This window comes from Scardinius erythrophthalmus (genome assembly GCF_964197995.2).
Source record: "Scardinius erythrophthalmus genome assembly, chromosome: 5".
NCBI lineage: Eukaryota > Metazoa > Chordata > Actinopteri > Cypriniformes > Leuciscidae > Scardinius > Scardinius erythrophthalmus.
This window is the reverse complement of record NC_138225.1, coordinates 17,214,169-17,240,434: the sequence shown is the minus strand read 5'-3', so window position 1 is coordinate 17,240,434 and position 26,266 is coordinate 17,214,169. Positions and strand designations below refer to the sequence as shown.

Below are 26,266 nucleotides of genomic sequence, written 5' to 3'. Positions count from 1 at the left end.
AAAACATTATAATTAATTTTTTTAGGATGCTTTTATAATAACATTTTTAAAAATAAAATATATATTATTTCAATTATTTTTATATAAATTATTCATTATAGCAGTATTTGCTGCTCTGCCTTGAATGTTTGTGTTAAAAATGTGTATTATATTAATCAGGGTGGAGGCCATGAAACACTGTTTCAGATACAAAATTTCCTAATAGTCCTAATAGGCTTCATTTTTGATTTGGGGTGAAATGTCAACCTAGACATGAGATTCATTCATTAAATTCATTCTGTGAAGTAAATATTATATTACACAACAATTTTTAAAGTTACAAAGTAACATATGGCTTATCAACTACATGCAACCATGTGCTTCAATGAACATTTTACCTCTAGTGTGAGATACTGTCTTCTCAACATCTTAATGAAGCCACACATTTTAAAAGTATTTGTAATATTTATTTTATATTTGTTCATCTAAAATGGTAGCAGCTGCAGTTTCACAACGAAAAGATGTTCAATTTCAAAAGATATATGCATATTAAATCTCTAAGTAAAAAAACAAACAACATTGATAAGTTCTGATTCTTGTTATCATGGACCTTAAAACATTCAGGAAGTGAGGTGAGGCAATCAGAAAATCAAACAGAAATCAGTTTATAGCAAGAAAATAAAATCAAAGACAATTATAACAACAGAACTCATAAACGTATTATGGTTTCAGCTCATTAATCTCTTGCATCCAGCGGTGGACTCAGTACCCAGTGTTCTTAATGGTGATGCTTTGAGCTGAGTCAATCTTATAGTCGTTGATACCTGAGGAGAAAAGCACAGCATTGCAGATAAGTCATTATACAAGAGAGATTAACACTACAAAACAGCCAAAGACATCATGCATGTGCATTGTTACGCCTAGTTTTGTTTAAAATGCACGTATTTGTTTCTCACCCTGTGTCAGAGAGGTGCCATCTGAGGAGACCTGCCAGTATCTACGATCAGTCTGACGTGCTTGTTCTTCGTTGACCACACTGAGGAAGGGTCCCCACAAGCTGTTCTCTGTGCTAAAGCTGTGATGCAGAGAGCAAAAGGGTTGATTGCAAACAAAACCCATACAAATTTGTTGTAATTAATACAGTAAAAAGAAAACAAATTTTTGCTTATATTGTATTGACAATATATTTAAAATAAAGCATCTCACGTGAAACCAGTTTGTTTGTCTTGGAGAAGGTTGAGGGCTTCAAATAGCGAGGAGCCCTTGGGCACACTGATGGAAAACACTGATGACGCATCATTTGATTTAACAACCTCCACCTGTAGAGACACTTGCCCATGACTTGGAAGAACTTCCGAGGTGGAGTCCGCACCAATAGTAAGAGTGTCTAAATCAGGAACATTGAACCAGGAGAAAATAAAACACAGAAAATAAAAAGGAGAGAAAAACACACACACACACACACACACACACACACACACACACACACACACACACACACACACACACACACACACACACACACACACACACACACACACACACACACACACACACACACACACACACACACACACACACACACACACACACACACACACACACACACACACACACACACACACACACACACACACACACACACACACACACACACACACACAGTTAGATTAAAATGCTGTACATAAAAACTAAATATTAAATGCAAATGTTGTATATAATATATAACACTAAAATACTCTAAAATACTTTGTTTAATATGAGAAATAAACATGATTAATTTTGTGATAAAAAAAATAACATATTTTTGGATATAACTTTAAACTTTATTTTTCCCTTTTTGCATAAATATCTTTTTTTATTTTAATATCTGAAAAAATATTAAATATATATATAAATAATAATAATTATATTTTTTATTTATGGATAATATGAAAAATAAAGTTTAAATTTATATGCAAAAAAATGTTTAATCACAAAATTAATGTTTATTTCTCATATTAAACAAAGTATTTTAGAGTATTTCAATGTTATATATTATATACAAAATATGTTTTTAAGATGGCACCTTCCTGAATTTTTGGGAAATTAACCGTAGACCTGTAAACACAATTCTGCCGATTGATACTTCATTGAGCTGGCATGTCTGATGTACGTACCATCCTCATTGCGGCATTCTTTGCTCTTCAGATGAAGATAGGATTGCTGGTGCAGGGCAGGCAGGACTTGGGAGATTGCCATTGGGTTATGGTATGTTCCTTTCTTAACATCTGCCCTTAAAGCCTCCAAAGCAGAGGCACATTCCTCCATCTGACTGCCCATAGCCAACAAGGCCTGTGAGACGGAGAACCATGAGAACCTGCCACCCAAATAAGGCTTTTTCATTAAGGCAAATATTTAATATCATTATTCTTACCTGCACTGCCAATCCCGTGCTGAACTCGTTGCCCATGTGACCATCAGCTCTCTTAGAGTCAAGAAGCCTCTCCTTAATGGAGGCAAGAGCCCTGTCCAGCTCTGCAGCATCTTTAACAGCAGTTTCCTCGTTTTTCAGACACTGCAAGGCCATGCCTGCCATCGCATGCGTGTCTGAAGGGTGATTTGAATGGTTAGAGACCTCAGCACATGTGAATATATTTCCTTAAATCTAAGCAAAAGGAAAATAAATAACAGTGTCCAATATATTATGCATGACGTTCTTTCCTCTGTGGAACACAAAAGAAAAATTCTGACTGTTTGGGAACATTTCTGTCAGGGATACTTCATGGTATTTTGCATCCTTTCTGAAGTGTGAAGGCTTCAGTTCCTATGCATTGAAATTGCATGAATAAGAGTGACCAGTCTTCAGAATGTCTTCTTTTGTGTAACACAGAAGAAAGAAAGTCATACGGGTTTGGATTGACATTAGGGTGGGTAAATAATGACAGAATTTTCATTTTTGGGTGAACTATCCCTTTAAATGTACTTTATCAATGACTACTGGGCCCGATTGAGTCGATTCAAACTCACCGACACATAAGGACTCTCCATGTTTTAACTGTTTGTGTTCCACAGCATGGATGAGCTTGTGGCTGACATGTGTGCTGACTCTAACTCCGCTCACACATAGAGCCAGAATGCCCAGAGAGTACTGGTAGTAGTTGGTCTTTGGCCGGTGACTAACTGCACAAAAGAATTCATATTAAAATTAGAATTACAGTACAACAAAATTACATATGGGGCAGTAAGGTTATATTTTAAGAAATAATATATTATTCAGCAAGGATGCATTGAATTGCCAGTAAAGATATTAAAGACTTATATTTTAAATAAATGCATTTTTTTTTTTTTTTTTTTACTTTTTATCCATCAAAAAATCGTGAAATAAGTATCATGGTTTTCACAAATATATTAAACAGCACTGTTTTCAAAATGTTTTCAACTTTGACAATAGGAAGAAATGTTTTTGGAGCAGCAAATCAGCATATTAAAATGATTTCTGAAGGATCATGTGACACTGAAGACTGGAGTAATGATGCTGAAAATTCAGCTTTGCCATCACAGGAATAAATTACATTTTAAAATATATTCAAATAGAAAAAATATATTTAAATTTTTAATAATATTTTACAATATTGCTGTTTTCACCATATTTTAGATCAAATAAATACAGCCTTGGTGAGTATTAGAGACTTCTTTCAAAAACATTTAAAAAAAAAGAGAGAAGGGTCTGTCTGCGTCCCACAGTAATACAAACCACGTCCCTACAAGTTACGCCTCCCACAAAGAAACAAGGGTGGATGTCATTGACAGAAACAATACATTTACTTTATGTTTTATGTATGAAATAATTGTAAGGCTAACTTATATTGCTTTCAAATCTTATGAAGGATGAAATAACAGCTAGTAGTAAAACACAAAATAAATTATACATTTAGACCTATGGAAATTATAGCTAAAAATCTACCCAACCCTAAACCTTACCCTAACCCTACCCCTTCAAATAACTAAAAATGTACTGTAGAGTTTCAGAATTAAAATACTTTAAAAACTGAGGAAAAACAAACAGGATGACTTATGGCGTCTGCTGATTTATGTACAAGCTGTATGCCTTATCACTAGGTAGTGATAGTGACGCTTAACAAAACAAGGAAAGTGAAATAGAAACTCACTCAAACACAGACTTGCTGACCCCAAACTTTTGAACGGTAGTGTATTACAAAATAAATGCTCTTACATGCAATGTTCTGTTTCTCTTCCTCCATTTCTTTCTTAAGGTGAGTGAGGAGGGGCTCCTTCATCTCATTATGATTGAGATGTACACTCTGCAGATCATGACAGGAAGACTTCAAAGCCAAGATGTACAGGGCAAGGCGGCCAACCACCAACTCACCATTTTTGAGAGATCTACAGGCAGATATTAAGAATATTATATTGAAATGGAACAATAGAGTAGAGTAGAACAGAACGGAATTTATTTCCACTACTCTCACACGACACTGACAATCCTTCCTGAAGCGACACATTAAAATCACAAGTAATCAAACATTTTAAGGACCAATAAGCAAATCATTTACTGTTGCTTTAAAGTTTGATATAAAAAAAGAGATGTGAAATTATGCTCCATACTTCTCAATATCATCGTGAAACTCGGTCTTGAGCTGGTTGAGATGTTGGCTCTCTTTAGCTAGGTTATGGTGTGTTGAGAGGCGCAGGGCGATGTGCACACTGGGATTGGGTAGGTTATCTGGTGTATCCACAGAGCGCAGCAGCTGCTGATTGAGGGACTGGAGAAGAGCCTTGTGATCAGATGCTGATACAGAGAACATACAGAATTAAAAAAGTAATACAGTCATACGCACTGATATCAATGTTCTATAATTATAAAACAACCGACTATGATCAACTTTGACTGAATCACTGTCCACGTTGACCCCTGTTGCTCATTTAAAGTAGCACTGTGTACAAAAACGCTTTTTCTCGGAATGGCCACAGTTACAAAAGAGAGGGCAAATAACAGAGTGAGACGATTCCAGGTATTATGAGCAGAACGTCTGCTGACAGGACAAATAAAAAGTACTCAATTTGAATAAGCTGAATGTTACTATACGATAGTGCAGTATAGTACATTATAGGTTATTAGAGGACAGTATAGGTTATGTTATTATGGTTATTGGATAGACAATATTTAAAATCTTTGCAACGGGATGGAGAATACTAAAAGCTAATTAATAGATTTTACAAAAACATCAAAATCATGATATATACGATATAGCCTACTGTAGTAGTTTTATAGCATTCTTTAACATACCTGATTAGTATATGAATATTGTAATGATTCAGTATCTTAGTAAACTGTATTTTAATTTACCATGTAATTACCATCAATGGTCATCATTTGTGCTGTTTTACTGATACGGGGTTTTTTTTTTGTAAAGGTATTAGGGGGAGACCAGGGAGTGTTGTAACATGGGGTCAGTTGTAAGTAACACTGTCAGTTTGCCAAGTCAGGAAAAACCTATGGTAATGTCATCAATATTACACAGCTCATGGGAGATGTGGCATTTTACTGTGAGCAACATTGTACATTTTATGACCAAAAAAACAAAACAAAAAAGAAGCTTTACGAGAAGGCAAGTAATTTGTTTTGTCAAGATTTTTTGCAGTGCAATCATTGAATTGTAGATCTAAAGTAGCTATTTCTCTAGTTTAATTTCATGCTTAAGTTGCATTCATACCAACTTCAAGCCCACATGCCAAAACAGTTAGCTACATTATGGCTGTTAAAGGTGGGGACAGTTGTAAAAGTATAGTATAATTAAATACTAGTCACTATTGGAATAAGTACTAGTATTTAATAAATAAGAACTAGTAGCAAATGAATAAGTACTAGTGCCGAATGGATAGATACTGCCGCTTAGTATCTAAAAAATAAGTACTAGCAGCAAGAAAATAGATACTAGTATGTTTTAAGGATTAAATGTTAAAACGGCTTGCCATAGTGTTTAAATTGTTCGGCCTCAACATGATAAGGCATATTAAGGGTCCAGAAAGCCCCTGAAACCTTGAAGAAGAAGAAGGCCTTCGCCCTTACAGGAAATAGAAGGAATGAAAAAGTAAATCATTATTCGTACTAAATCTTACCACACGGTTTTCCAGCAGCCAGTGCAAGCAGCCCACTCGCAATGATAAGAGTAATCTGAGATTGAAAACAGTACAGACAAACGGTGAAATTTGTTTTATTAACGAATTACCTAGCATAAGAATGACAATAATCACACAATGCGATAATAATCCTAAACATCTTAAAGTTTTACTTTGTTAGCAGTAGACTCACTGATTTCTAACATTTGTTGGGTTTTGTGGTTAGGTCAAGAAGTCTATCATATTAACGAAGTTTCAATTTGTTTAGTTCAAGTGCTTCTTACCATTTTTAGGCCAAGTTAGGTAACTTATCCTGCTGAATCCAGTTAAATGATCAACTGACTCTTTTCCTAAAATATTATGACCTTAAGTAGAGGAGGAGTTACTCCAGTTAACGTTACTCTAGTTACTCATCTACAGATTTGGTAGTTTTGCAACATCTTTTCGACCTGTGTTCTAAATGATCTATCTCAGTTTTCTGTCTTGTTCTGTCTCTGTCATTTCTTTACTGTTTATTATGTGTATCAGCAAGAAAAAATGATCCTGCCTCTACTAAAACGTGAGTTTGTTTACTGTTATTTATGTTCACTTCCGGTTTAAAGAACTACAAAATCAATGGACTACAAGTTCCATGCACCCTCGCTTACACACTGTTCTAGAAAAGCGTCGTAAATCTAGGCTTTTGCAACTTCTCATGCATACTGTGTCTAGACATTTTTTCATATTCCAAACAAAACTTATTTTTCCGCTTTTGTGAGCCCGTAAAAGGTAAGTGTTTGTGTTCCTAATAAAAGAGCTGACGAGGTGTTGTTGTGTATGTTGTGGGGCGTATGTCTTGAGGATGTTTCAAGCTGCAGTCAACGAGCAATTCAAGTTATTCTTACCCAGAATGCCACCAAATTTCATCATAGTGAATTATTTGAGATAATTACAGATAAAACTGAAATAAATATTTACTAATACAGAGCATAAAAGACTCGCTTTTCAATGTTATGGCCTACGGTGTGAAGGAAGACATAAATTTACCAAGTTAGTAACCAGTTTGCTCACTAACTGTAAATGTGTTTTCCCCTAATTAAAACAATGGGCATTAATTATTCAACTACGTCAGCAGTGTATTTTCCATATACATATTTATGTATGTGTTGTGTATAAATGTTTTTTAAAGGTAAAGGTAAAAGGTTTTGAGTTTGCCTTCTATACTATAACTCATGTATATAACCTGCACCATCTGCAGAACCTGTTCTGAAGTCCAGAATCACTGAGTTATTCATTTTTCTGTTTTCCAGATTCTTCATCTTCTATCCACACTGCTTGACTGCAGTAGTCATTTCATTCTAATGTCTTCAGCTTGTTCTCACCTGGAGACCGATGCAGAGCACCAGGTCAGGAAGCAGCCAGCTGGAGTTCATCATGTTTCCCCCCCATGCACACTTCAGTAACCCTGATTTGGTCACAATTAGTGGGCCAACTAGAGGTTCGCATCATCTGACTGGTGGATCAATGCCAAATACGTAAGTATTAAGTGTCTTGTTGTCCTGTTATGCAGTTCTTGTTATGCAGTCAAATGAAGATAGATGCTTATATTATTTGTCTGCATGTTTAAACTTAGAAGCTGGGAAAGAAGATGCATGAGGAAACAGAGGAGAAGGACAGATGATGAGTGAGTACTTTTTTAACACATAAAACTTGCTATATGCGGTGGTGGATTTTTCATGATCTTTTTCCCCTACAGAAGCTGCAGCCCCAAACGGCGAAAACTGATGGGTGCAGGTGAGTATCCAAGTCCTAAAGCAAGCCACAGATGGTCTGCGGACTCTACCACCTCTTCCTCTTCATCTGAGACCAGCCTGGTTCAACTGCAGACAGGACCCAGGACAGATGAGATGGGTCTGTCCCTCACAGTCGCTCCTTGTCCCTCTCCACTATCCAGAGTACCCACAGAAGGCTCAGGCATGGAGGTAGAGGCCGCTCAGAGGAGACTGCAGGAGATAGAAGAGAGGTGAGACCAAAATAAAGAGGTCATTAGCTTGATTTCAAACTGTACATGTTCACGCTGTATCTCTGCTTGTGTTTACAGAGTCATTGACCAGAAATGAGATGTATGAAGGTTCAAAGTACTCCATTTAAAGATTGCGGATTTTTATAGGCAGTCTTGCTGATTTATTGTGTGTTACAGGATAACTTTGGAAGATGATAGCGATGAAGAAGAGCTGGACGTAGAACCGGCTCAGCGCAGGCCAGTGCTGGTGATGTCCGACAGCTTAAGGGAAGGGCTGCAGCGTGGGATTGATGACATTCTACCCCATATGGTAGCACAGTCAGTGTGGGTATTTTTTTTTGGGGGGGGGTTCCATGGCTGGTTTTCCCCCCTATTTAATACAACCTATCCTTTTATGTTTTTGTTATTAAAGAAATGTATACATTAGCTTTTTTTATTAATACAATAAATTTCATGCATGAAAGCACAATCCTTTACATAATATATATATATATAGAGAGAGAGAGAGAGTTGAAAAGTTTGGGGTCATTGAGATTTTTTTTTTTTTTTTAAAGAAGAAATTAATACTTTTATTTAGCAAGGATGCATTAAGTTGATCAAAAGTGACCGTAAAGACATTTATAATGTTACAAAGATCTATTTCAAATTAATGCTGTTTTTTGAACGTTATGTCAATCAAATATTTCTGAAAAATGTATCAGTTTCTACAGAAGTATTTCCTGTTTTCAGCTGTTTTCAACATTGATAATTAATGTTTCTTGAGCTCCAAATTACCATGTTAGAGAATGATTTCTGAAGGATCGTGTCATACTAACACTAAAACTTCTGTTTTACCATCACATGAATAAATACAATTTTAAAATATATTAAAATACATAAACAGGTATTTCAAAATATTACAGTTTTTGAGTTTTCTTTTAAAAACAAAATCTTACGACCACCAAATGTTTAAACTGTAGTGTAAATTCAGTTGTAAAAAAAATAAAAATAATCAAATGTATAAAAAAAAGGATACATTTTTGGTCTACTGAACACTTCTGACAAATGTCTTTTAACCCATCTAAATAACCCAGCAAGCAACAAAGTAACCAGAATAAATAAATAGCCAAAATAACCTTGAATTTTTTGGTTACGTGGTTTTTGCCAAAATACCTTTGCAAGATGTATGATATTACATGTAAGCAAAGTAAACAGTGATTCTTTGATGACAAGTCTATTCTTGGGCTATGATTAGACGTCTATTAAACTTTCATTGACAGCCCAAATTTTGCCTTGTTTTAGCCTAGACGTCAACGCTGTGTTTGGATGGCTATTTCTATTAGAAATGTTTTCAAACCAGCAGTAGAACATCAGTTTCTACCAACAGCACTGAGCTCATTGTACAGGAATCCGGCACTTAGCACACTCTTCTTCACTCACCTCTGCAGGGGCCGCTCTTGTATGGAACTGGTGCTGTGGCGCCCCCCAGAGGACCCTCTCACCCAGAGGCTGAAGGACTCTTTACAAAGACAGCAGCGCAAGCAGCTGGCAGTGAGCAGACAGACTCCCACCCCTGTGCCATCTACCAGCAGCCCCCCATCCCAGCCCCAGTTCACAGCAACCAATGAGCAGACTTTCAGCCCCCTGTTCAGCAGCCCTGCGCTCCTCAACTCTGGAGAGGAAGACATGGAGTTATAGAGGGAAATCCATGACTATATGTGTGAAATAAGCTTTGAACCTTCATCAGTGCAAATGAGTAATTGGGATAAGTGGCAGAGAGAGCAAGCAATTCACAGTGCTCACATGTGATTTTTCTTGTGCCATGTACTTTTTTGTAGGTGGGACCATATTTGCACTAGATGAAATAAGTATCCTATGTGAACGTGGTCAGTGATATTTTTTCTTCTTCTGCAGTACAGTTGCAAATTAATATCGACTCTGTTTGCTTTCGATAGCTTTACTGGTTAACAATGCAAGAATATTTTAGTTTTGTCTTTATGCAGTTAGTATAATTGCAGTGTACTAGTATTCTGTTTACAGATTCAGAGCGCTTGATTTGTTACAATACGCCACATTTAATATTTTATTTTTAGCAGACATCCAACTGGTCAAAACTTGAGACTCATTTTGGTTCTTCATGGTGTCCATATTGTTTTTAAAGATGCTGTTGTTATGGAAAGTAATGATTGATGAATTGCATGTATGGAATTCAAGCTTGAGTCAGTGAGGAAGGATCATCGTGTGCTCTTGAACTGGATATACGGAGACAGCAGCCGGTTTAACCTTCTACACGGACATAAAATGACTCTTGGAAGAGATGCATGGGTATACATATTTAAATCAATCTATTGATTTCAGTCGATTTTATTACCTGACTCAGTTTATCTATGTAAAGAACAAATAGCACTTAATAGTCTGGCTGTAATACTTAAACAACAGTGAAATAAGCTGTAAATCCATTTTGCATCTGGTTTAAACATTGGCCTAAATTATTGTTTAAATGTTTGATTTTACCTTTTTGAGATTTATAAATTTAGGCAAACTTGTTTTTAAATAAAATCAGTTTGGCATTATAATTCTCTGCTTGTGACATTTTATTTATGCAGAAAAAAACATTCGAACAACATCATGAATTGTCACTTATTTCAGGAATGTTGATCAATTACAATAATTAGTTCTATTAAAATAAATCACATAGAAAAATTCACATCCTGCAAAGTATACAATACACAAGTGTAAAAGTTATTTGTAACAGTTCTGGCCAGTTGTAAATTCTGTACGCTACATACTAAATGCATTCATTATTTCGTAGTAAACTAAAAAGTCCAAGAATTCTGTTAATTTCATATCAAAGTTCATCTTTTGATCTTTTAACACGCCTGAATTAAACATTCACCAACAATAAAGTGCCAAGTTCTGTCCATGCAGACCATGTTAATCACTTTTGAGCTCCACAGAGATGGTACTAAGTTATTTTCTTATATATGGTTTCCCTATAAAATCACCTATTTAATGGACAAATTCTAGGAAAAGAGTTAAAGTAAATGTTAACTGGAAATGGTCTTTGCTGGTAAGTGATCCTCTGTCTTATAGCTTTCCTGGTTTGGAGCAATCTGCCAAGGTAATGAGAAACATTTGAAACATTGATAACTAAAATGAAAAACAACTAATAAAAAAAGACAAAGGTACATAAAATGACTAAAAAATGTAATTGGTAAATTGAACATATAACAGTATATGGATAATACTAAAATACGACTGCAAAATACTTTAAACTAGGATAATAATTTAAAATGAGTTGATGTACCGTGTCCAAATAAGAGCCGCCCAAGTCCCTGGGCTCCCTGTCCCACTTCACTGGGCTGGGGCAGTGGGTCTGGCTCTCGGCTTGAATCTGGCGGATGCGACTCTGGAGGTGCTGCAGCAGTTTATATGAGGTCAGGTCTCGGGTGACTCTGGAGTTTTGGAAGTCTGCGCCACCCCGAAGAGCAGTGGAGGCCAACTGGGATTCATTGAAATCTCGGGATCGCTGCAGAGACAGAGAATCAGAGAGATGTACTTACTATGACTTCTACTACAATCATAAGGAGTGAACATGCAAATGTCGCTCCAAGTATGTTTTTGGTTTATATTTAATCAATATAACACAAAGGAGCTGTTGTTCCAGATATGAGTAATCATACCAGCAGCATGATAGCAACATTGCTTTTTAATTATTAAAACTATAAATAAAAATGAATAAAAATAGGGAATGAAAATTAGAAACGTAACTAAAATAAAATAAGTTGAAGAATGAAAATGACTAAAACTTATATAAAAACTAAATTAAAGCTAAACTAATAAAAAAGTGAATTCAAAATATTAATAAATACTATAATAGTATATAAATAATACTAAAATACTGGCATTTACCCCAGTCAGATGTCTCATCTCATTCTCCAGTCTCTCCAGTTGCTCTGCTCTGGGCTTTGGAACTCTCCTGTTTTATACAGTAAAGGTTATGGAGGATAATGAATGTTATTTTTGTACGAGTCATGGTAGTCAATAACCTACAGTGGTGTCTTTAATTTAGAATAGGAATAGGCTAAGAATCTTTAGCCGATTCTAAAGATTTTATTGGTTATGTGAATCACAGTACTGATTGCCTACACCAAACCTGATGAATGGGATTTTTTTCTTTATTTTTTATGGAAAGATTAAAAATACGGGAGAAATACAGGAAAATATTTAAACGGGATGATATAGCAAGGTAAAATACGGGAGAATCCCGGGAAAAACGGGAGGGTTGACAGGTATGATCAACTCTCACATCACTTGTGATAAACTGAAGCTCAAGCATGTTCACTTGACGTGTTACGCAGGACGGCTGAGCTTCCGCAAGAACCAATGAGGCTCGTTCTCGTGTGTCAAGCAGGTTCGGTTCAGCTTCTGTTGATGTTTGCTGATCGATGTTTATATGTGAATAAAAGCCTAAATTCAATCTGGTTATCAAGTGATCGTGTCTCTTCAGAAAATTTGGACTACACCACTATACACCGCTTTGTAAAGTAACACTACGTGCCTATAGATTGAACACGTAATGCGCATGACATCACCCATTTCACAAATTCTCATTTTTGTAGTTTACAAGGAGATGATAATGGTATCGTTTATTAAATCTTTCCAAACTTTCAAAAACCCGTTTTAATGTTTAGGCCCCCAAAATGCTGTTGTCGTGTAAAAATACAACTTTTTCAGTTTTTAGTTGAAAACAGTGTGCTGTAAATGGGCCCTAAGACAAAAACATTCAAGATCCACTTGACTCGTATGACGCACCTCTCCTGCTCCGCGTTAAGCTCCAGCTCAAAGTTGTGAGTGAGTCTTGTAGTGGTTTTGTCTTTCCACTGTGCCATGTTGTTCTGCGCCTGTCTGAGCTCATCATCTTCAGCCCGCAGCTGTCTGCGCATATGGACACACAGTCTGTCTGTATCATCATTGTTCATGCGCAGCTGGGCTCGAGATAGGCTGCTCATTTCCTCAATGTGCTCCTTAAGTTTACCCATCAATGAACAAAACGAGACATAAACCAAGATCTGAATACATTAATAGCAATTTTGCTCAGTACTAGTTTTACATTTAGATGCTTTTGAAGCTTTTTTTAATAAATGGTACAAACTGTATGTGCGTGTGTCAGTATACCTGTATGAGTTTCTCTTTTAGAGCAGCCAGTGCTCGTTCCTTTTCCTCCATCAGCTGCTCTTTCTGCAGATTTAGCTCTTGCTCCTGAAACACATAATACACATAACACATGTCTGCTCATAGCCGATGAGATGCAGTGAGTTGATGTGTGTTTTGTTTGTAACTTTTCTTGTACCTTTTCTCGGCTGAGTTGCAGTGCAGCACGTCTCTGTGACTTGAGCTCAATTTTTAGATCATTAATAAGCTGTTGAAGGGCCTTTGTGAGGGACTGTAGGGTCTGAAGAGCTTCACTCACTGTAGGACTGAACCGGAAAAAAATGAAATAGACACGTTTATAAAATACAATACAGTGTGTGGTGGATTTTTAATGAATAAAATAGTAAACTTTATATCAAAGTAATATTAACTCTAACATCTGACCTTACTTCCCTTTTTAGGCCTAACAAAACTAACACTTTGAAACACAGTGTACTAAAACGTTCTGTCCTGTTTTTGAATGTTGTATGTTGTGTTGCTATACCCCTTTGACTTTGGTTGTGTGAGTGTAAAAATAACAAATATGGGAAATGAAACTAGACAGATGACTAAGTTTGAACCTTTGAACCTTGACAATGAAGTAATCATTAAAACATAAGGAAATTATGTAATGCAGCATGACATTTTTGCCATACCTCCTTATTCTATAAAAACTGTTGTATTTGTGTTTTCCAGTGGGATTCTCAATGGAATTTGTCTGAGATCCTCCGGCCTTGCTTCAACTTGGGGAGATTCTCTGAGAACTGCTCGAGAGATCCTCCAGCCGTGATTAAAGCATTTAGAGGACATTTGTGGAAGTCTGTTTGTCGATCATTGCTGCGCAGCAAGAAAGCTAGTTAGGGAAGCAAGTTAGTTAGGTAGACTATATATTGAACGTCGATTGGAGACGTTAGGGAACGTCGATTGGAGACGACCCAGGTAGACTTAGAGTAGGAAGGGAACGTCGATTGGAGACAACCAAGATAGTTAGGTTTAGGGAAAAATTTACCACAAGTGTCACTAACAGTATAAACTTAAAGGACTGTTCTGCATATTTGAAATACTATAAATACTATTTCTTATTACTATAAATAGATTTATCTTTGCATTCTTATTACTATGATTATATTTTATTGCTATTATTTATTTGAATGTTCATGTATTTTATTTTTATAAATATATACTGTATATACTCTATTCTGGAATGAGGATATGGCATAGGCTGGATTTGAAATTGCATTTCCCACATCAGGACCAATACACAATGTGTGGGTCTGAAGTCACCTTTTTAACACTCAACATGGCATATAACTGTGCGTGTATGAGCACCACAGGGTACTGTATATACCTCTCTGACGAGTGCTTGTTTTCAACAGTCAGGCCATTGTGTTTAAGGAACTCCTGCAGGCAAACACACTCAGCGTGTATGTCCTGTGCCCAGCGTCTGCTCTGCTGCTCATGTCTGGCTGTTCTTCTCTGGTGTTTTTGGTCTTTCTCTGTGACGGCTGTCCTCAGCTCCTGAAGCTCCTTTTCAGAGCGCTGCAAAGTTTTCTTCAGACATACCGCCTCCTTCTCTGCCTCCTGTAACAAGAAATCAGCAGAAAGTAAAGGGCTGAGGACAGCTTTGATAAATTTGCACAAGTTACATGTAACACTAGAATGAAAAGACACTTGAAATTATATTTTGCATAAATAAACAAGAATAAAAACAAAAATTTGCATTGTGAAATTACTTTCATGATTTTCAAAAACGAATATTTTTTTTAATTAATTTAAATCACCATGATTTAATAGCAAACTATCAAATCATTAAATACTACCATGATGTAGATATGCAAATAAAACTATATATATATATATATATATATATATATATATATATACTGTATATATTGAGAGTATATATATATATATATAAAATTTTATATATATACAAATTTTGCATCTGTTTTAATTAAAAGTTTAAATGAAAAATATATAAAAAGACGACTTCTGATTCCACTCACTTTCTGAAGCTCGATCACTTTAGTCTTTAAGGCCAGTGCGTTCCTTCTCTCTTTCTCCACTTCTGATCTCCCTCTCTTCACTGCCTCCTCTATTTGCTGCTCCAGATTCCCACGCTGCTCTTTCAGAACCTTCTCTCGCTGTTCCTCCCACTTCCTTTCCTCTCGCTTCACAGCCTTTTGAATCTGTTAGTTCAGATGACAAGAGATGCACTGGTTCTTTTGAGGGAACAAGAATTTTAACAGCGGAGAACCACATTAAAGTTAATTTCCTTGATAAATCTGTCATCAGCACTTCAGCGTGTAAAACAGGATAACAGGGAGGAAACCTTTTCCTGAGTTTGTCTTCTGAGCTCCTCTGCTTGCCTAGTCATCTTCTCTTCATGCTGCTCTAGAGCCTCTTTTAGCCTCTTTACCTCTTCATCTTTCATCTGAAACAGAGCGAGAGTTGAATGTGTACGTAAGACTGAGACTGTGACTGTGTTGTGAGATACGAAGGGCACACGCTATGACAGCTGACCTGGATACAGTTGTGTAAGGAGTCCAAGCTCTGTTTGTGGGTCTGAGCTTGTTCACTGAGAGCAGCTGATCTCAACTCATCCGCCTGCTGATGCACCTGGATTTACACATTCCAACCAAACAGAGTCAGGCTTCACACTACTGTATGTCCGAATAATCTGAGATAAGTCTCACAGTGAATAAATCATCTTACCTTCTGAAGCTCCTCTTTGTGGCTTTTGGTTAACTGTAATGTCAGTTGCTCAATCTCTTGCTCCTGAGAAGGAATTGATTATCATATATAATCAAAGGATAATAATATACCCTACTGAAAAGACAAGCACATATTGTTCAGACTGGTTTATGTTGACTGGTGACAGGTTAATATTCATGCTTTCATTAACATAGTCTATATAATTTGATGTTGCCACACTGATGTTAGATCATTCAATTCAAACATGATGTGAACGGCTAATATACACTGAGAATATACACATTCAAAAGTTGGTAAGCTTTTTAAAGTTTTAAAGTAAAAAAAAAATAAAAAATACAGTAAAAACAGTAATATTGTAAAATTTAAAACAACTTTTCTATTTTATTATATTTTAAAATGTAATTTATTCCTGTGATGTCAAGGCTGAATTTTTTTAGCAGCCATTACTCCAGTCTTTACATGATCCTTCAAAAACCATAAATCGATTTTTCCAGTATTTTTTGATGAATAGAAAGTTCAAAAGAACAACATTTATTTGAAATAGAAACCTATTGTAACAATGTGAAGCCTTAACTGTCACTTTTGATCAATATAATGCATCCTGACCCCAAACTTTTGAATGGTAGTGTTTGAAAATGACTATATCTTTCCTACCATATCCTTTTTTGTCCTGTTCTGTATTTCTCTCAGCTTTAAGCTGTGTTCCTCTTTCAATGAACAGAGCTCCAGAAGAAGGGCTTTCTTCGCTTCTCCGGCTCCCTGCAAAAGCAGCTCCTTCTGGGCAACAATTCGCTCCAGCGCTGCAAAACACTTCACTTGCTGCTCTAGATCTTCCTGTGTGGACTGCACACATATTCTATAGTTATTGAAATTGATAGTGTTTGCAATCTGTCTTTGTATCAGATACTGAAAACATGGTTATTGTAGATTAAGAAGAAGCAACACGAGTGAGAACCTCTTTTATTTGTTGTTTTTCTCTGACCGTATCAGCCAGCTGCGTCTCCAGCTCACTGCATTTCTGTTGGAGAGTCCTGTAGTCCTCTTCCCTCTGCTCCAGCTCCTGGTTCACCTCATCCAGCCTCTGAGGGACACAACAACAGGAAGATTAATTGAAGGCTGTGTGAATATTCACAATGTATATATTTTGAGTATTTTGCTGACAGTACAAAATTTAGCACCACATTAATGCATTTTTTATTTGGTCATTAAGTTTCCTAAAGATTATGCCCACTTATTGTGCCCTTACTTGCGAGCATAAGCGTGTTAAAACAGAGATGTGATCTACAGTACCTCCTGCAAAGAGTCTAGTGTGTGTCTAAAACGCCTCTGTTCTGAGAACAGGTCAGATTTAGCATTATCCAGTAGTCTGTCCATCTCCTCCCTTTCCAGAACAGACACACTGCGGCTTACACACTGACAGGGACAGACATCACATCACACTGAATGTCAAGTAGCATTTATAATATAAAATTCAGCAAACTGACTGATTTAGAAAATAGTGCATATGTTATCTGGCAACATTCTGCGTGGACATACATGCATACATACATGTATTTATTTCATTATATATTCATTTAAAGTTAAATTTAATCAAAAAAGAACCATGCAGATGTTTAATGAAATCCTAAATGAGCTGATGTGACTTTTTTGCTTCTTAACTAGAGTGACCTGTTGCTCCTGCAGAACCCTGACCTCCTCCAAACACAAGTCCCTCTGGGCCTGCAGTCTGTGTAGCTCATACCTTTAAGACACACATACAGTGCTAGCAAAAAACAGTTGTTACATATAAATACTACATGGAATGTAAGAACAAAAGTGTCAATAAAAGCAAATGGGATTAAGGTGTGAGTAGACCATACGTGATGTTTTGGGCCTGTGCTCTGCTGTCCCTCACACTGAGCTGTAGTGAAAGCTGCTCTCTCTTAGCTTCATCCATTTCCTCTCTCAGATTCTCCAGAGTATGAAGTGTAGCCTGTGGAAAAACACCACTTTTGGTTGACAAATAAGCTTATTAACATTTTGAGAATTAAAGAGTGATCATTTAGTATTCATACTGTTTTTTGTTGTAGAAGCTCAGTAAGTGACATCCTCAGCTCTTTAAGCTGATTTCCATCTATTCTGCTCTTGTCCCGAGCCCTTTCTGTGCTCTAAAAACAAAAATACTACAAGCCTGAGAAGAGTCTCCTTCATAGCTATGTGGAAAAATTCAAAACATAATTGGACAGTTAACTCTACTGATTATTGCAGAAATTGTTTAGAGAATGCACTGAGCTCTCTCACAATGTGGGAGTCATTCCTTCTGCCCTGGCACAAACTCCTCCTCTTCCCTTTCTTGCCAGATGAATGTCTCTTGCTTCTGTAGTACAGCTTAGGCACAGCACCTTCACTGCTCGTCTCCTCAACAGTTCTCTCATCATCAGAGCTACAACACACAGAGTAATAGTGAGGAATGGTCATTTTTATTAAATATATATATATATATATAGTATAGTTCCATAAGTAGTAGACAATTAACCCAATCATTTCTCCCAGAGATGTCTGAATTAGAAATGTCTGCATAATGTTTCAAATGAACATATTGTGTTGTTAATTTGCTATTTGTAAATGTATTTTTCACATAAAGATGATTTAAATGTAACTTTAGGGACTGGAAGGCACGAATACCTCTATATAAAAACTCCCATGCAAAGATGGTAGTGATGTAGGGTTTTACTCACAGGTCACTAAAAGTGTCATATCATAAATTAAACACCACCACAAAACACATTATCCAAAAAGCTCTTCTTAAGATCGTCTAATTGAACTGCAGTTGTTAAAACGTTGAGAAGTACCTGAAGGACTGAATATTGTTTTGGATGGTTTGTCCTGTACAGAATCCATTGTCTTTGCTCAGATGTAAGGCTATAGTCACACGCATACGAACAGACAAATCCAGTTATGTTAATATGTCATGGACCAATTACAGTTCAAATTTCTAAATAACTTCAAATTTAAATTTTAAAAGATTTAATAGATTTATTGATATATTTCATCACTGCACATCAAAACAATGCGGTTTCACTGTGTGAAATATGGATAACAGTGAATTCAAATAAAAAACCACCAGGGTGTAGCTTACAAGGAATGTAAAGTAAGATAACATACCATATTTTGGATTATATTCCTGGTCAGAGTTTACTCTGTTAGCATATTTTGCAAAGTGTGTGACTGGGATACAAAATGAAAAAGCATTAAAGCACCAATACAACTGCACATGCATTCAGCACACGAAAAGTACCTGTACCTGTCCTGTTGCTGAGTGTAGACTTCAGGTGCTGTCGAACCGGTTCTGAGCACACTGTGTCCAGATCAGTGTCTATGGTGACTGAATCAAAACTCTGCAATGACATTCCTGTCAGTAAAAAAAACAACAACGTATTATTTAAAAGCAGATCACAAGGAAGATTCGCAAAAAATCTTGAAAGAAACCGCACAGCACAGCTGTACCTGCCAGGTGTCTTATTGGTGTTCTGGATGGATGCTGTGGTTGATTTTTCGATCTTTCATCAGTGAGTTCTGCAGTGTCACTGCTGCTAATGGGAGCTTCTGGGGCTGGAGAAGAAATTAATCCTTATATTCAGCAAATATACATTAAATTGATCAAATGTGACAGTAAAGACATTTTGCAAAAGATTTCTATTTCAAATAAATGCTGTTCTTTTGAACTTTTCATTCACCAAAGAGTAAAATTGGTTTCTTTGCACTTTATTTAAACTTCAATTATTAACTTTGTGAAGTTGTGCCTGGAGCGTAAAACTAATGTCTGTGTCCACGTTTCAATTGTATCATTTGTCATGACACAATGAAACATACCGAATTGTGTGTTTTTGGCCAAGTGGTCATACCAAGCTTGCCCACATTATTCCCAGACCCAGCCTACAATTCAATAAATCACTATATGGCAAGTAAAAGCTATATTATTAGATGTTATTTTGTGGGTTTTAGTGAAAATGGCCAGATGGAGAGAGCTGTCCTCTGCAACCAAGGAGGAACCTCCAAATTATATATATTTATATATTATAGTTGAAGTTATAATTATCAGTGCTGTTACATCATTTCCAGCATTTTGAGTGTTTCTCAAACTTCTTGCGCAGTTTGAGTACCTGAGGCTGGCAGGACCAGCATTTCCTCTCTGAAGCGTGTTGAGAAGTCCTCAGTGCAGACGCTGTCCATAGTGAATTCATCCTCCTCGTTTCCTATCGCTGCAACCTCAGCACTTCTCCCAAGAAGCCTCTCCAGCCTCCAACGGCACTGCTCTACCCTGGACACTGAGCTCAAGCTGCCATCGCCCTCAGGACACCACACATCTGGAACTGAGGCTCCAACCTCCATAATCTCCATTGTCTGATGTTCTATTTGGTCATATTTTTAACAGGAAATGATAATGATGGATTTTAACAAGACTTTATACTGCTCTCTTTTTCATATTGATATGTGTTTGTCTTATCATAAGCAGGTAAAAAAAAATGTCACTACAGCATTTGTTTTCAGAACAAACATTTCAAAGATATAGTAGTACATTGCAGTCATAATATTCCTAATTGTGCCGCTTTGGACAATGATTTGGGTATGATTTGATTATATATTCAATTCAAGTCTATGTGGTATAAAATTTAGTATGGACTACCTGATGGAGTCCAGTCAGGGTTGGATGATGTTTTATCATTGGTTGGAACAGTGCTTCCCAAGCCTGTGTCTTTACTAACAGACTGACTCCGATCAAGATAGCCTGAAATTTAGAGAGCATTAGGAAAATAACTGCACATAAAAATAATAATTAAAGAAGATTATACATATACATATATATATATATATATATATATATATATATATATATATATATATATATATATATATATATATATATATATATATGTATATATTACTATTATTATTATTATTTTGCACAAAAATGGTTTACCTGAGAAAGGAAATTCATATCGTTTGGACTTTCCTCCATGCATTTGGCTTTGGCTGTGGATCTGTTGGTGGAGCACAAAATCAAGCCTGAATTTTACCATTACTATGTCAAAATTAATACACCATGGTTATCAATATTTCATCAAACTATAAGTGCTTAACCTGTAGATGACTCAGCTGTGCATCTATGGCATCCAGTAGTACATCGCAGTGGTCATGGGACAATGCCACAGGTATGAGCCCATAAACATCAACCCCCTTGTCCACATCTGAGAAGAAAAGAGATGTACAGCATTTTCTACTAGAGTAGATACAGTGTATAAGCATGAATAGTAATGTCAGTTGTTCTAACCTGCAGAAAGCAGTTCATCAGTATTTTCTCCAGATCCATCATTTTCCATGGTCTTCTAAAAAAGACAGAAAAATCACTTATGCATTAGATGTAAAACTATCATCTCTTTGGAATCCAGCGCATTTGAGCAACAATGGAGGCAGACAGTTTAAAGGGGGGAGTTGTTAGTAATGTGGTTGCCTAAGAAACGCAACAGAAAGGGTCCCCAACAAACACTAGCGCCTCTTACATACAAAGAACCTCATAAAGTCTAATAAGAACCAAAATTTCACACTAGGATCATGCAAATCTGCGTATCTCATATGTGTTTATGTACTTATGCTGATAAATAGCTAGGTTGATTGACAGTAGTATTTTAACAGAAACATGTACAATAAATACTTTTGCTGTCCAGGAAGACAATTGACACATATAGGCTACTGCAAAATGAATGCACATTTATTCATAGCTCTCACTGAATAATTATTAGTAATTAAAGCAAATTTTGCTTTGTTTCAGAACTCCAATACATATCTTTACCTATGCATTGTTTGCTTCTTTTTTTTAAAATAAGTTTTTACACTTACGTCGACGTATTTCCACTCCTAGTTTTCTCTAGAAACTGGCTCGTACAGCAGAAATTGCTTGACATGAACACATGAGCGCCTCAGTGTCATGGCAACCACACACACCCACTAACTGCCTATCGGACTTTTACAGTCTACGAACTTGAGATTTATTTTATGTTTGGTTGAAATGCATTGCATTTTTTATTAGATGTGTACATGTATTGCTATGTTTTTAAATAAATGAAAACATGTATATAATTACCAGACAAATACATCGAATTCGTACATCTTGGTTAACATCAGTAACATTCATAAAATGAAACAGCTTGGGGATTTTTTAACCACAATCTGGCAACTCCCGTCATCTCGCAAATATCGCGAGAGTTGTTGTCCGCGCTGACAGTGCAGTGAAACAAGTTTCCATTCCTGATGATTACAAAACAGTAGGTCGAATTTAATTTATTATATTTTTTACACTTTTAAACGAATAATGTTATAACTACTTTTTGAGACTCAGTGATGTTTGATAAATTAGATTTACTAATAATTATTATGCTAACCAGCTAGCAGTGTTATTGTTATAACGTTAGTTGTCAGCAGCGTGTCTTTAGAAACACTTAGATCTCTGAAATAATGAAATCCAAGCAGTACTTTATGTCCACATATTCTGATGTCTCTTTGTCTGTCAGTCTGAAGAGAGAGAGAGAGAGAGAGAGAGAGAGAGAGAGAGACTATCTAACAATTTACCATGGTTGTTCTCGCATAGTAAACAGTTTAAATGTAGTAAATATAATAAGATCATCGTAAAATAATTATCATAACCAGAGATGAGTAACATTGGTTTTAAAAATGATTAAAATATGTTGTAAGAATAGTTATATAAATTCTCCTCTGTCCAGTTCCTGTGCTACTGCTACTGTGTGAGAGTGAACTAACGTTAGCAACCTCACTGTAAGCTTCTGAACATCCTGAACCTTAAGGTAAGCACCGCCCCACCGGTAAATGTCATTGTGTTCATCAGGTGAAGCAGAAAATGGCCTCGTATTTTGATGAGCATGACTGTGAGCCCACGAACCCAGAAGAACAGTACCGACAGAACGCCCTGCTGGAGCTGGCGAGGTAACTAACACGACAGTGCCATCTGGAGGAGATAAAAACATCAGAAATATGGTTAGCTAACACGTTATAAACGTTTAGCCCTAAACGGCTCGCCAAAGGGCTCAGTTTCTTTTCAGTGTATAGATGTATATACATTACGTTTTGCAGTCAGTAAGATAAAAAAAAAAAAAAAAAAAAATTATATTTTTTATTTAGCAACGATTCATTAAATTGATCAAAAGTGACAGTAAATACATTTATAATGTTACAAAAGATTTCAAATAAATGCTGTTATTTTGAAATGTCTATCCATTAAAGGATCCTGAAACAAATGTATCACAATTTCCACAAAAATTTTAAGCTGCAACTGTTTTCAACTTTGAAATGGTAGTAATGATGCTGAAACGTTCAGCTTTGCCATCACAGGAATGAATTTCATTTGAAAATATGTTAAATTAGAAAACAGCTATTTTAAGTCTTAATAATTTCACAATATATGCAGCCTTGGTGTGTAAATGGACTTTCTAAAACAATAATAAACTTACTGACCCCAAACTTTGAACGGTACCATAGGTAGGTACTAAATTGTGTAGTATTAGCTTTAATAGTAGTTAGCATTAAACCAACCTTTATAGTTTTTGTCAGCTATGTGGATGAGAATGTAAAAATAGAGCTAACCATTTCAAAATCTTTGCGGCTATAGGTCTCTGATGCAGGGTCTTGACATAGACTCGGGTTCATTTGATTTGTCGGATTGGGACCAGCGTCTCCCCCCTCCTGCAGCAAAAGCTGTGGTTCAAAGTCTCCCTGTGGTCATAATATCCCCTGAACAAGCAGGTAAAAGACTACTCCTTCAGGAGGAGGAGCACGTTCAAATAATCAAGTAATCAATCAACTCATCAAACAATTACCATGTCTACCCTATCAGCATGAGAGGAAGCATATATATTCACTGTCAACTCATCTAACTTCCTTGACAGTTTTCAGCATCCCTCCACCACCCCGACTCCTCACTCTTGGCTTGTTCTTTCACAGCCAGGAATACGGGGGGAGTACTCTGGGTTCGGGCCGAATACCGAGCCCGGAGCCCTCTCCTCGGACAGCACGCCAAATACGCATTTATTCTATCTGACTTATTTGTAAGTGTGAACTCGTGAAGCTCTTTCTTCATTTGACAGATAAAGGACTGAAGTGTCCGGTGTGTTTATTGGAGTTCGAGGAGGAAGAGACTGTGAGAGAGATGCCCTGTAAACATCTATTCCACACAGGATGCATCCTGCCTTGGCTCAGTAAGGTATGTTTACTGGTTCAATCTTCTGTATGATCCAGAAGTAAATACACTACCATTCAAAAGTTTGGGGCCAGAAAGTCATAAAATTGACGGTAAAACGTTTATGTTGTTACAAAAAAAATTGCATTTCAAATAAATGCTGTAAATTATTTGAAATCTATATTAGTTTAAAACTTTCTATATTAATAAAATAATCCTAAAGTTTCCACAAAAATGTTAAGCAGCACAGCTGTTTTCAGCATTTACAATGCTAAGAAATCCACATATTAGGATTATTTCCGAAGGATCATGTGACACTGAATACTAGAGTAATGGCTGCTGAAAATTCAGCTTGGCTTTGAATTACATTTTAAAATATTTTAAACCAGAAAACAGTTCTTTTAACAGTTTTTACTGTATTTTTGATCAAATAAATGCAAATGCAAAAATATTACCGACCCCAAACCTTTGAATTGTACATTGATAATATTTCATGTTTCTGCATAACGTTACAGACCAATTCATGTCCCTTGTGTCGACTTGAACTACCCACTGACAATCCAGACTATGAGGAATTCAAAAAAGATAAGGTAAGACTGTGCCATATTTACTGACGTAACCTCGGTTTCCTGAAACGAGGGAACGAGACGTTGCATTCATGCCATGTTACTTATGCTCAGGGTTTTTTTTTGTGACTGGCTTATTCAGTGGAAAGATTGTGAGGAAATGCTGTTAAGTGTGTGTTATGGGGGAGTTGCCCACTAGATTTGCATGCTTGAACGCCATTGGCTATTGCAAATTCACGCTCCCTCATTTCAGGTTATGCCAGTAACCCGAGACATTTTCTGTTCAAAGTCATGCAGTTATTGTTATAACTATTGTTAAATAATTTTGCAACTTATTCATGGTGTTTTTCTTTTCTACGAATGAACACTTTAAGAATATACCCAAGCATTTAGAGTTTTTTTTTTTGTTTTTTACAGGAACGGAGAAGACAAAGAGAACACAGATTAGAGGATCTACATGGAGCCATGTACACATGATCTCAACATCTCAAAAACTTGATACAACTACAAATATATGAGTTCAACTTTCAGTTTGTTGGAAGCGAGTTTACTGCGCAGGGACCACGCTTTGAAATGATTTTGTTTGCTTGTACTTGAAAAAACTATTTTATTGTTATCCCTTTTAAAGGTTGATTTTGTATGGCTATGCACTGAAAACTGTTTGTATGAAACTCTAATGTAGCCTTATAAACACATTTCTGATTTTATTAAATGTTTTAAAGCAATTTTTTTTTTTTTGTTTGCTTCATGATCTTATATTCTTTCATTTTGCTTCCTGAAGAGATTTCTTACTGAATAAAATGCTGAATAGATTTTATTGTGCTGATAATAAGCAATGAATGCCATAGTTAATGACAATGGTCACTGTAGCCACGACTTGATCAGTGGACTTTACATTGTCCTCTTTCCAGTCAGTAAATTAAACCTTCCTTAGTAATGAGGTAGAAGTCTACCTCATGGAAAATGTGTGAATTTTAGCTGTTTATGTACAATTATGGTAATGACTCAACCTTGCTGACACAGACCTGTAATGACTATTGTAAATTACTAATGTTGGAGCAGAAAAATTCATAAGTCAAATAATCTTTTCCATATTTTTGAAATAAAAAGTGAGCTACTTTAAACATTGTGTGTGTATTAATAGTTCAAGTGTGTAGAAGAATTTATCTTTGAATGATCACAGACAGAAGTACAGATACACTTGTTTATTTTCCATCAATGTTTTGGTAATTATTCAATATAAATCTCTCGTCAAAGAAAATCATTGAAATTATACATAAATCTTACTTATTTACATAAGTAATTTATAAAATAAAAATAATCTTTGCATTATTTTTATTTCAATTTTGGAGTGTGATCCTCAAGTCTTTGTTCCGTTCTCCACAGATGCATTGTGTTGATAAAAAATACTTTGATTACATTGTTTAAAGGCATCAGAAAAATAACTTCTATCTAGAGAACAGCTGCAATTCATGAAACATC

General features: G+C 36.1%; 4 protein-coding genes across 13 annotated transcripts; 2 read left to right on the top strand and 2 right to left on the bottom strand.

The window, feature by feature from the left end:
• Positions 1-264: 264 nt before the first annotated feature.
• On the bottom strand, positions 265-7,542 carry tcn2 (transcobalamin II). Of its 2 annotated transcripts, none has more exons than XM_081366131.1 (10): positions 6,387-6,747; positions 6,103-6,157; positions 4,588-4,771; positions 4,196-4,365; positions 2,989-3,141; positions 2,396-2,568; positions 2,139-2,313; positions 1,186-1,366; positions 936-1,054; positions 265-803 (listed from the first exon to the last, which is right to left on the bottom strand). In XM_081366131.1, the coding sequence occupies exons 1-10, from the start codon at positions 6,387-6,389 to the stop codon at positions 742-744; spliced, it is 1,275 nt and encodes a 424-aa protein (XP_081222257.1). In that variant the 5' UTR covers positions 6,390-6,747; the 3' UTR covers positions 265-741. The 2 variants fall into 2 exon arrangements, with proteins under 2 accessions (XP_081222257.1, XP_081222256.1); XM_081366130.1 differs by lacking the exon at positions 6,387-6,747 and adding an exon at positions 7,464-7,542 and having other exon boundaries at positions 351-803.
• On the top strand, positions 6,738-10,692 carry ccdc117 (coiled-coil domain containing 117). 2 transcript variants are annotated; one of them, XM_081366134.1, is made up of 6 exons: positions 6,738-6,870; positions 7,392-7,616; positions 7,715-7,765; positions 7,838-8,104; positions 8,282-8,428; positions 9,532-10,692. In XM_081366134.1, the coding sequence occupies exons 2-6, from the start codon at positions 7,474-7,476 to the stop codon at positions 9,779-9,781; spliced, it is 858 nt and encodes a 285-aa protein (XP_081222260.1). In that variant the 5' UTR covers positions 6,738-6,870; positions 7,392-7,473; the 3' UTR covers positions 9,782-10,692. The 2 variants fall into 2 exon arrangements, with proteins under 2 accessions (XP_081222260.1, XP_081222261.1); XM_081366135.1 differs by having other exon boundaries at positions 6,741-6,870; positions 7,718-7,765; positions 9,532-10,657.
• Positions 10,662-23,765, bottom strand: LOC308691166 (uncharacterized protein). 4 transcript variants are annotated; one of them, XM_081366126.1, is made up of 29 exons: positions 23,627-23,765; positions 22,787-22,991; positions 21,303-21,357; positions 21,113-21,219; positions 20,952-21,012; positions 20,658-20,759; positions 20,134-20,382; positions 19,478-19,582; positions 19,275-19,382; positions 19,136-19,198; positions 18,823-18,892; positions 18,272-18,413; positions 18,046-18,138; positions 17,851-17,963; positions 17,660-17,732; positions 17,282-17,404; positions 16,947-17,072; positions 16,646-16,834; positions 15,992-16,054; positions 15,800-15,895; positions 15,609-15,710; positions 15,283-15,465; positions 14,625-14,857; positions 13,437-13,563; positions 13,262-13,345; positions 12,899-13,110; positions 11,996-12,062; positions 11,391-11,612; positions 10,662-11,196 (listed from the first exon to the last, which is right to left on the bottom strand). In XM_081366126.1, exons 3-29 carry the CDS (start codon positions 21,349-21,351, stop codon positions 11,131-11,133), a joined length of 3,228 nt encoding a protein of 1,075 aa, XP_081222252.1. In that variant the 5' UTR covers positions 21,352-21,357; positions 22,787-22,991; positions 23,627-23,765; the 3' UTR covers positions 10,662-11,130. The 4 variants fall into 4 exon arrangements, with proteins under 4 accessions (XP_081222252.1, XP_081222253.1, XP_081222254.1 ...); XM_081366127.1 differs by having other exon boundaries at positions 22,926-22,991; positions 23,627-23,763; XM_081366128.1 differs by lacking the exons at positions 19,136-19,198; positions 22,787-22,991; positions 23,627-23,765 and having other exon boundaries at positions 17,651-17,732; positions 21,303-21,495.
• rnf181 (ring finger protein 181) lies at positions 22,196-25,908 on the top strand. Of its 5 annotated transcripts, XM_081366137.1 has the most exons (7): positions 22,216-22,293; positions 22,750-22,801; positions 22,872-22,969; positions 23,652-23,785; positions 24,127-24,242; positions 24,734-24,808; positions 25,202-25,908. In XM_081366137.1, the coding sequence occupies exons 3-7, from the start codon at positions 22,884-22,886 to the stop codon at positions 25,259-25,261; spliced, it is 471 nt and encodes a 156-aa protein (XP_081222263.1). In that variant the 5' UTR covers positions 22,216-22,293; positions 22,750-22,801; positions 22,872-22,883; the 3' UTR covers positions 25,262-25,908. The 5 variants fall into 5 exon arrangements, with proteins under 5 accessions (XP_081222262.1, XP_081222263.1, XP_081222266.1 ...); XM_081366136.1 differs by lacking the exon at positions 22,750-22,801 and having other exon boundaries at positions 22,196-22,293; XM_081366140.1 differs by lacking the exon at positions 22,872-22,969 and having other exon boundaries at positions 22,225-22,293; positions 22,750-22,830.
• The last annotated feature ends 358 nt before the right edge of the window (positions 25,909-26,266 follow it).